Source organism: Lottia gigantea (assembly GCF_000327385.1).
Source record: "Lottia gigantea unplaced genomic scaffold LOTGIsca_11, whole genome shotgun sequence".
NCBI lineage: Eukaryota > Metazoa > Mollusca > Gastropoda > Lottiidae > Lottia > Lottia gigantea.
The window spans coordinates 834,726-842,671 of record NW_008707001.1 but is presented as its reverse complement, the minus strand read 5'-3'; the positions used below and the strand labels follow the sequence as shown (position 1 = coordinate 842,671).

At 32.8% G+C, this 7,946-nt stretch overlaps 1 protein-coding gene across 1 annotated transcript in view; it reads right to left on the bottom strand.

Annotated features, from left to right (window-relative positions):
• Nucleotides 1-2,994, bottom strand: part of LOTGIDRAFT_156367 (hypothetical protein) — a gene marked incomplete at both ends in the record, with an annotated part of 11,331 nt that extends 8,337 nt beyond the window's left edge. Inside the window, one exon of the mRNA XM_009047040.1 lies at nt 2,946-2,994. Within this exon, the coding sequence (XP_009045288.1) occupies nt 2,946-2,994 (49 nt within the window). The remainder of the gene's footprint in view (nt 1-2,945) is intronic.
• Nucleotides 2,995-7,946: the final 4,952 nt, after the last annotated feature.

The following is a 7,946-nucleotide window of genomic DNA, read 5'->3' as shown; positions in this document are numbered from 1 at the left end:
GGGGGGGGGGGGGGGGGGGGGTCTCATAGTTGACAACCAAAATATCTGTCCAGTGTACTATTCTATCGCTCTGTTTGTTTATCCTGCCCCTGATTGATTCACGACAAAAACAAATAAAATAAATGAGAAATGTCAAGACAAGGGACACCTGATATCAGTGTTAATCCATCGAAAACACTGTCAAAGATGGGTTTCCTTTTCTTTTTTTTCAAATTAAACAAACTATTTGAATATTTGGTGTTTTTAATGAATTATCATGTATTCTTAATCAATCATAAATGTGTATGTATGTACAGCCTTAATAAACAAGAAAAAAGACTTTTTGACCTTTCTTGATCGGTCACTCATTGGAAACCACCATTATGAGACAAACTGGTATTTTTCCAAGTCATTATAACATAATTTACTTTCTATTCATATAAGTATTAGCATTTTCATTTAATGCAGATAATGGAGCAATACATATATCCCAGACTTTTCAAATATAGTATATAGGAATCTTTTATTGAATAGAGCAGTTGATTGGTTGAATATCAAATGACTCCGAACAGAAAATGTATAATATCTTCGTCAGATCATGGATGACAAGTGGAGTAGAACCCAGAAAAAAAAAACGAAACAAAAATTCTAGATTTGCATTTTTAATCAGATTTATATGTAGCATGTTTAGTTAGGTAATGAAAGAGGGGGATTAGAATAATTTGCATTATCTTATTTTGTAAAATAGGGGCTATTCTTGAGATATTTTATATTTTAGTGGTAAACTCAGATCCTGTACCTTCATATAAAAGAGTTATATAACATAATAATAGTATTATCCGACTTAGTTTCAGTATATGTATTGAGGGTAGTAATAAACAAATTATATAAGTCACAATAATCAAATTAGCTATGTGGACTCTCAAAAACGGTAACCCAAGGTGATAACAACCCCAGTAAAAACTTTTTAACTCATCGTTATGGACCTGCAAACAATATCGAGCCAATGACGTCATAACGCTCTTAACATTCTAATCGACAAAGCTACAAACCTCCTCAAAGACTTCAACAAAATTTACAATTATATCATGTACAATTTATTGGAGGTGTTTGTCTAAACTTGAAAATACTGTGCCAAACACAACACCCCTCATTCTATTTCTGTCTATATATCTGTCCTCTCCTCCCCCCTCCCCACCCCCTCATTCTGTATTAGCTATCTAAGTACATGTTTATTATGCAGGGTAATTTTATAGTGCCCACTGGCAGGTCATTATTCATAACTAGTCTGTATTATTATTACCCCTGGGGCTGTCATATATACAATACACTTGTTAAATATATGACAATTACTGACAACAATTTCAATGTCGACTTGATCCTTTCATATTTACACCCACGTGCCTTTTTAGACTTTTTCTTCCATTGCAATGGGCGATATTTTCGTTCGTACCAATAGACAATAGTCCATCAGACAGTCTTTCATGTCCATGTAGTTCGCAAATCAAAAAAGAGTTAGTAGATTCTTAAAGCCCATTAAATATTAAAGTGTTACATCCCACGAATCTTTGCATTTTTGATCAAAGATGAAAAGAACAAGCTCAACAATTTAATGTGAATGCTCACAAAAAAAATATCAAAACTTAATACAACTCATAAAATGAGTATCAAGCTGAGAACATCCATTAAACTAAGATGATAAAATCGGGGAAGTATATCCGTAAACGAAAAACGAGTCTAATAAATGCAAATATTTGAGGAAGGGTTAGTGTCTATTTTTCTGCATAGTTTTGTTCTAATGAAGACGGTTGTCGTATTCGATGGGGGAAATGTGCAAGTCGATAATGTATCAAGATTTCTCCATTTTGAAAACAAATACATATTTTTTTTTCATTCTCTCCAACCCTTTTTCTCGAGGGCAGAGTCCCTATCAGGAATAGGTTCACCATTTTCGGTTTTGAATATTATTGATTATTGATTATTGATTTTAGTCTTGAATATATGTAAATAGTCTTTAGAAGGACTAAAAATGTACGAAAAGCCCATCAAAAATACTCCAAGAGTACTTCCTCTTTCTATTTCTATATATGTCTTTTCTATATATGATAGAGTTTCCAGAAAAGACAGTCGTCTTTTCAACTTTCAATTACGGATTATTCTGGACACACATGGATTTGAAGGCTGAAATTTAGACGGTGAGCTGTGAACACAATTGCTGATTACTTCTTGGAAATGTGAATTTCACGTATTTTACACCGATAAAACACTAGCCGTAAAACACTAGCCGGAGGGTGAATAGGGTTTATGAATAGAGACCCAGCCATGACCTGTTTAAAAAACTCTCACTACAATGAACGTATCGAGACGTTTTGTACAAGTTGAGATAAGTAAGGGTTAGGTTGGTCCACGCCCTATTTACTTTCATATATCACATAAATTTATAAAAAAAGAGGTTTTCAAACTATTGAATTGAATCATTACTCATATTGGGACGATATTGTGAAACAAATCTTTAATTGGTCTTATACCAAAAACGGGTTTGTATAAGGTTTTTACAGCCAACATCTCTGCCCCCCCCCCCACCCCCCACACCCTCTTCACTCTCTTTGTTGGATTATTTCAGGACAAATTTTATCTTTTGATGGGTAATAGTATTTAAGATGCCCAACCCCACCCACCTCCCTAGCTTTCTTAAGTTTTAGGCTATACATTCAAATTTTTACATATTTATAATCTTGTAAAAATGGCCTATTAGTAAGACAAGGTCAATGATAAGTTAATGTTTAGAAACGACAAGAGAGAATAATTCATAATGAATACAACAGTTTAGATATAGTAGTAAATAAATAAATAGATATAACAGTAAAATCGATACTATATTGTCGTATATAAGACTATTTCTAAGAAACTGTTATATTGTTATTTGAGTATTTACTAAGATATGAATATTAATCAACTATTCTTACCTGACAAGGTGACAATAACACCGAAAATCGACAGTATTACTCCCTCCATTTTATCAAACAGCTTTTCACTTTGTAATGATAGTTTTTACGTCCACGACTTGTGTTTTCGTAACAGCAACAACCACGTTCACTGGTCTAAATCATAATCACTTTTGAACATGCACCCACAGGTAACTAATGAAACTTCCTGGGTTTATAACACCTGAGTATATCATAAACACTGAGCAATATCACTTCTATATACCATACCTAATACATATACTACGGCTATATCACTATTATATACCATACATAATACCTATACGCCAAGGCAATAACAGTTGTATACACCACATATAACACTATATCCACGGCCCCGTTCTCGGTTGTGGTGACCTACATACAGGTAAAATTAAGGAGGGGAAAAGGTGTACCGTTACACCTGTATAAATCTCTATTCACGACATGTCACTCGATTGGTTTGTGTATAACGGGTTTGGTTTATTTTAACACTCGGGCTTGATTCACTCAGTAATTGCCTATATTTTAGACTATTATAGTTTTGAATCGTTAAAACAAATGTGATTTCTAAGCTTGACATATAAATAATGCGTTCTTATTTAAAAATCGTCAGTTTTTATTCCTTTGCTGAATAATCGTATAATAAACGCCAGGTTCTTATGGCAAATGAAAAGGAGACTAAAAACTAATTTATGGAATTGACTAGCTCTAAACAAGAACGATTGTTTCTTGTCGGGACAGTTTCAAAATAAGTAAAATCGATGAAATATTCATAATAGGCGAAATATCAACTGATTGAGAAATACAGAGTTTATTATACAGCAGTAAACAATACAATAAAACAATAGAAAAGGTACAGTACAGAAATTTAAAGCCATATAAACGTCTGCGCGCGAAGCAGAGCATGCTTACGCTTTTCGAAATACCTGATAAAGTCATCTAAATATTTACTCTACCAGCTGATAGAGCTCAGTTTCAGCTATCTGTATAGTCATCTAAATATTTACTATACCAGCTGATAGAGCTCAATTTCAGCTATCTGTATAGTCATCTAAATATTTACTATACCAGCTGATAGAGCTCAATTTCAGCTATCTGTATAGTCATCTAAATATTTACTTTACCAGCTGATAGAGCTCAATTTCAGTTATCTGTATAGTAATCTAAATATTTACTATACCAGCTGATAGAGCTCAATTTCAGCTATCTGTATAGTCATCTAAATATTTACTCTACCAGCTGATAGAGCCCAATTTCAGCTATCTGTATAGTCATCTAAATATTTACTTTACCAGCTGATAGAGCCCAATTTCAGTTATCTGTATAGTCATCTAAATATTTACTATACCAGCTGATAGAGCTCAATTTCAGCTATCTGAATAGTCATCTAAATATTTACTTTACCAGCTGATAGAGCCCAATTTCAGCTATCTGCATAGTCATCAAAATATTTACTTTACCAGCTGATAGAGCTCAATTTCAGCTATCTGTATAGTCATCAAAATATTTACTTTACCAGCTGATAGAGCTCAATTTCAGCTATCTGTATAGTCATCTAAATATTTACTTTACCAGCTGATAGAGCTCAATTTCAGCTATCTGTATAGTCATCTAAATATTTACTTTACCAGCTGATAGAGCCCAATTTCAGTTATCTGTATAGTCATTTAAATATTTACTTTACCAGCTGATAGAGCCCAATTTCAGCTATCTGTATAGTAGTCTAAATATTTACTTTACCAACTGATAGAGCTCAATGTCAGCTATCTGTATAGTCATCTAAATATTTACTATACCAGCTGATAGAACTCTATTTCAGCTATCTGTATAGTCATCTAAATATTTACTATACCAGCTGATAGAACTCAATTTCAGCTATCTATATAGTCATCTAAATATTTACTTTACCAGCTGATAGAGCCCAATTTCAGTTATCTGTATAGTCATCTAAATATTTACTTTACCAGCTGATAGAGTTCAATTTCAGCTATCTGAATAGTCATCTAAATATTTACTATACCAGCTGATAGAGCTCAATTTCAGCTATCTGTATAGTCATCTAAATATTTACTCTACCAGCTGATAGAACTCAATTTCAGCTATCTGTATAGTCATCTAAATATTTACTCTACCAGCTGATAGAACTCAATTTCAGCTATCTATATAGTCATCTAAATATTTACTTTACCAGCTGATAGAGCTCAATTTCAGCTATCTGTATAGTCGTCTAAATATTTACTTTACCAGCTGATAGAGCCCAATTTCAGTTATCTGTATAGTCATCTAAATATTTACTTTACCAGCTGATAGAGTTCAATTTCAGCTATCTGAATAGTCATCTAAATATTTACTTTACCAGCTGATAGAGCCCAATTTTAGCTATCTGCATAGTCATCAAAATATTTACTTTACCAGCTGAGAGAGCTCAATTTCAGCTATCTGTATAGTCATCAAAATATTTACTTTACCAGCTGATAGAGCTCAATTTCAGCTATCTGTATAGTCATCTAAATATTTACTTTACCAGCTGATAGAGCTCAATTTCAGCTATCTGTATAGTCATCTAAATATTTACTTTACCAGCTGATAGAGCCCAATTTCAGTTATCTGTATAGTCATTTAAATATTTACTTTACCAGCTGATAGAGCCCAATTTCAGCTATCTGTATAGTAGTCTAAATATTTACTTTACCAACTGATAGAGCTCAATGTCAGCTATCTGTATAGTCATCTAAATATTTACTATACCAGCTGATAGAACTCTATTTCAGCTATCTGTATAGTCATCTAAATATTTACTATACCAGCTGATAGAACTCAATTTCAGCTATCTATATAGTCATCTAAATATTTACTTTACCAGCTGATAGAGCCCAATTTCAGTTATCTGTATAGTCATCTAAATATTTACTTTACCAGCTGATAGAGTTCAATTTCAGCTATCTGAATAGTCATCTAAATATTTACTATACCAGCTGATAGAGCTCAATTTCAGCTATCTGTATAGTTATCTAAATATTTACTCTACCAGCTGATAGAACTCAATTTCAGCTATATGTATAGTTATCTAAATATTTACTCTACCAGCTGATAGAACTCAATTTCAGCTATCTATATAGTCATCTAAATATTTACTTTACCAGCTGATAGAGCTCAATTTCAGCTATCTGTATAGTCGTCTAAATATTTACTTTACCAGCTGATAGAGCCCAATTTCAGTTATCTGTATAGTCATCTAAATATTTAATTTACCAGCTGATAGAGTTCAATTTCAGCTATCTGAATAGTCATCTAAATATTTACTTTACCAGCTGATAGAGCCCAATTTTAGCTATCTGCATAGTCATCTAAATATTTACTTTACCAGCTGAGAGAGCTCAATTTCAGCTATCTGTATAGTCATCAAAATATTTACTTTACCAGCTGATAGAGCTCAATTTCAGCTATCTGTATAGTCATCTAAATATTTACTTTACCAGCTGATAGAGCTCAATTTCAGCTATCTGTATAGTCATCTAAATATTTACTTTACCAGCTGATAGAGCCCAATTTCAGTTATCTGTATAGTCATCTAAATATTTACTTTACCAGCTGATAGAACTCAATTTCAGCTATCTATGTAGTCATCTAAATATTTACTTTACCAGCTGATAGAGCCCAATTTCAGTTATCTGTATAGTCATCTAAATATTTACTTTACCAGCTGATAGAGTTCAATTTCAGCTATCTATGTAGTTGTCTAAATATTTACTTTACCAGCTGATAGAGCTCAATTTCAGCTATTTGCATAGTGGTCTAAATATTTACTTTACCAGCTGAGAGAGCTCAATTTCAGTTATCTGTATAGTTGTCTAAATATTTACTTTACCAGCTGATAGAGCTCAATTTCAGCTATCTGTATAGTCATCTAAATATTTACTTTACAAGCTGATAGAGCTCAATTTTAGCTACCTGTATAGTCATCTAAATATTTACTATACCAGCTGATAGAACTCAATTTTAGCTACCTGTATAGTCGTCTAAATATTTACTTTACCAGCTGAGAGAGCTCAATTTCAGCTATCTGTATAGTCGTCTAAATATTTACTTTACAAGCTGATAGAGCTCAATTTCAGCTATCTGTATAGTCATCTAAATATTTACTATACCAGCTGATAGAACTCAATTTTAGCTACCTGTATAGTCATCTAAATATTTACTTTACCAGCTGATAAAGCTCAATTTCAGCTACCTGTATAGTCGTCTAAATATTTACTTTAATTGGTATTTTCAGAAGGAATATTTAGCGTTCGTTGATCCTACCATGGAACTGAGTTGTCAATCAGCCAATGTGGTTTAACCCGATAACTAAGAACATAACTTCTGAGGAATATCAAACGTTAATTTTGCTGATCTCGGGTGTATTTCTGGAACTCCATGCAGATATGGGTCTTTACTCTCCACTGTTGTATGGCATGGTTTAACTGTGTGGATCTTCAAATGGTAATAAACCAATTAACTTAAATAGTGCTGCGAACCAAATCAAGAAATATGTCTAGAGGCAAAACATCAAAGAAGAGAAGATTATATCAAAGTTAGTAAGTACAATATAGTTCACATATACTTTATCTACGATAGGGTTGAAATGGTCAATTTGTATCAAGGGAGATAACATCATACTATAGACCACAACTAGATCCTTGATTGAGGTGCAAGATGCAAGTTTTGTGCAATAACAATTTTTCAGTCTTTTCAAATAACCAATATAACAACCACAATGTTTGTGAAACGTTTCAGAATCTTTGAAGGAATTGTTAGAAAGCGAAACCCAAAGTAGAGCTATGACGGTCTCTTTCGGTTTCTATATCCCACAATTCATTATGTTATCAAGAAACATGGTTCTACATGACACGCTATGATAGGTTGAAAATAATGTCATTAGAACGGGACTTTGATAGAGTTATATCAAAATGCAGAAGAAAAATATCTGTAAAAAGAATCGAAATTGGTATCTTATTTTGA